The 2,500-nt window shown below is 41.4% G+C and overlaps 1 protein-coding gene across 1 annotated transcript in view; it reads right to left on the reverse strand.

The window, feature by feature from the left end:
- The window catches only part of LOC137976082 (latrophilin-like protein LAT-2), a 42,197-nt gene that overhangs the window by 25,178 nt on the left and 14,519 nt on the right, over positions 1 to 2,500 (reverse strand). Inside the window, exon 7 of the mRNA XM_068823348.1 lies at positions 1,265 to 1,367. Coding sequence (XP_068679449.1) covers positions 1,265 to 1,367 — 103 coding nt within the window. The remainder of the gene's footprint in view (positions 1 to 1,264; positions 1,368 to 2,500) is intronic.

A 2,500-nucleotide genomic window follows, 5' to 3' on the forward strand; every position in this document is an offset into this window, starting at 1 on the left:
CTTCTCTGCACCGAGAGGTTTTCTCCGGGTAATCCGGTTTCCCCTCTCCTTAAAAACCAATATTTGACTTGATTTGTGTTAAATGTTAATTTCAGTTTACAGTGTCCTCAACTAGGGCTCCAGCGCTAGAATGACTAGACACTTAAATAAAGTTCCTTTCCTTTCGTTTCCTCAGTTCAATTTATGGCTCGGTTGCGAAACAGTGGTAAAGCAAGAGCACGCACCAATTAGTCATCCTAAACCATTTTCGAACAATTGTGACTAAAATTGATTTGCCACAGTCATGTGTGATGCTTTATGACAAATACATAACACAACGGTCATTCCATGCACCCCCCTTGGCACTCGTTTCGAGAATTAGGCAATTACATGACTTTTGGAGGTCATATAGTTTATTTGTGGCCCGAGTAGCATCATTTGCGCCCGAGCGGAGCCAGGGTGCAAATGACGCTACGAGGGACACGAATAAACTATATGCCCGACAAAAGTCATGTGATTAATCATTATTATCAATACATCTTATTCCAAAATGGCCGCCATTTTAGCATTCTTTTGTTTCCATGCAAATTGGCCCTTATGACCTCGTAAAAACGTAAAATTCACTAGAATATTTAACCTTGAACGAGGCCATAAGGGCCAATTTGCATGGAAACAAAAAGAATACTAAAATGGCGGCCATTTTGGAATAAAGTGTATACACAAGACCAAATCGTACAAATTCATTTAATAAGAAAAAATGTTTAACAGAGATGTAGCATGAATCTATGGTATGGAAATTTGTTGCTATAATACGATCAGCTACATAAGAGCAAAAATTACAATTTCGCGCTAAGTTTGGCATTGAAATGGTATCCTCAGGATCTCATTGGCCGAACGACGTTGTTTGACATCTTTGCATGCGCAGTTAATCAGAATTAGGGGGGCAAATGCATTTTAGCCCGGGCATTTCCCGTTTGGCCCGCAAAATGGCGCGTTTTACAGAGGGCAGTTTGTCATTCGGCCTGGCGTATTGATAATAGTGGTTAGTTATTAATGACCATCGAGTGTGACATTTTATATACACACAGCAGCTTCACCTCGCCAACCTAACGCAATATTATGTAGTTCTCATAAAGTTTCACACCTGACTATAGCGTATCAATTCGATCTAGTAACTACTTAGCGCGCTCGCCTCACATCCTATGTAATTAGACAGTCTGTTTTTCCTTTTGTTCCCCTCGTCTTTCTCTCATCCATTTTTCTCATTCATTCGGTTTTTTCTAACCTTATTGGCCGTGGCATTAATTTCAACAAGAAAAGTGATGTGTCCTGTCAATAGAGAGGACATCAAGCTCACACGAATCTGGAATAAAGGCGAACTCCTCTCTCTAGAGAAAAGTAAACAAAAAGAACATGAACTCACACATCAATTATTTGTTAATTATGAAATGGAGGTGGGCGGCCGGGTCACTACTGTACTACTGTAAATGTTCTATTAGAGCCCCTTCCCCCCCCCCCCACCCCCCCCCCCCCCCACGCTTATTCACGGCATCGTTTTTACACTTCATTTTCTTTTGTTACCACCGTCGGTGGTATCGCCGTTATGACGGATGACGCAAAAAATAGATTCCTTAGTAGCTTCCTTTGTCTTTTGATTGCCCCTCAACATTTGTACCCAGATCATTTGCATAACGGCACATGTTACATATACATTCATATTTAACCACTCCCCACAGGGGCCTCTTTGGGCAAATGATACATATAATGATGCAACAGAACAAAAACTGTATTAAGAATCAAGTGCAGCCGAGAAGTTGAACCAGGGATCAAATTCAATAAAGGGTCAGAACTCATCTCGAAGCAACCACCCTAACCACTGGGCCACAGTCCCTCCTTCGAAAATACTTTGAGTAGCTTCTAGTCTCAAACAAACTCGACCAATTGTCTCTTTTCCCAAAAAAAGGAGAAAAATCTTAATACTACTACTACATTTTTAAAGCTTTCTGATCTTGATAATAGGGAGCTTACGAGTCGACGACGTTCGCACGACGGCGCCGTTAGGTCACCTCATGGTACCCCGTCACCGTCCTGTAGAATTTGTACTTTTATAAGATTTTCACACAAGAACTATGGAACGTTCGATTCGGAAGAGAAAACAAACGATGAATGCAAGGCTCAGTTTCGTTTCTACAGGCCTAAGGAGGACATTTATAAACTTGCTGAACAGCTTCAGCTGCCTGACGAGATGACCACTTCTTATGCATGTGTCTCAAGGGCTATGCATTAAGATTTGGCTTTAAATTTCGCTAGCGCTTTTGTTTTTAGTTGGACTATTCGCCATGGTGCAGCAGAAGGTCGTTACTTGAATAACATGCCCCTAAATGTGATACTTGATGACTTGGCAAAAACACCTGGAGCATCAAGAGAAAATTTGACAACTAACCTCGCTTCTATTTTCAATATCGTCAACTTTCGCGCGACTCCGGCAAGTGCTCATAGAGGCATGCAAGCACAAATATCA

The sequence above is a fragment of the Montipora foliosa genome, chromosome 11, assembly GCF_036669935.1.
Source record: "Montipora foliosa isolate CH-2021 chromosome 11, ASM3666993v2, whole genome shotgun sequence".
Taxonomy (NCBI): Eukaryota; Metazoa; Cnidaria; class Anthozoa; order Scleractinia; family Acroporidae; genus Montipora; species Montipora foliosa.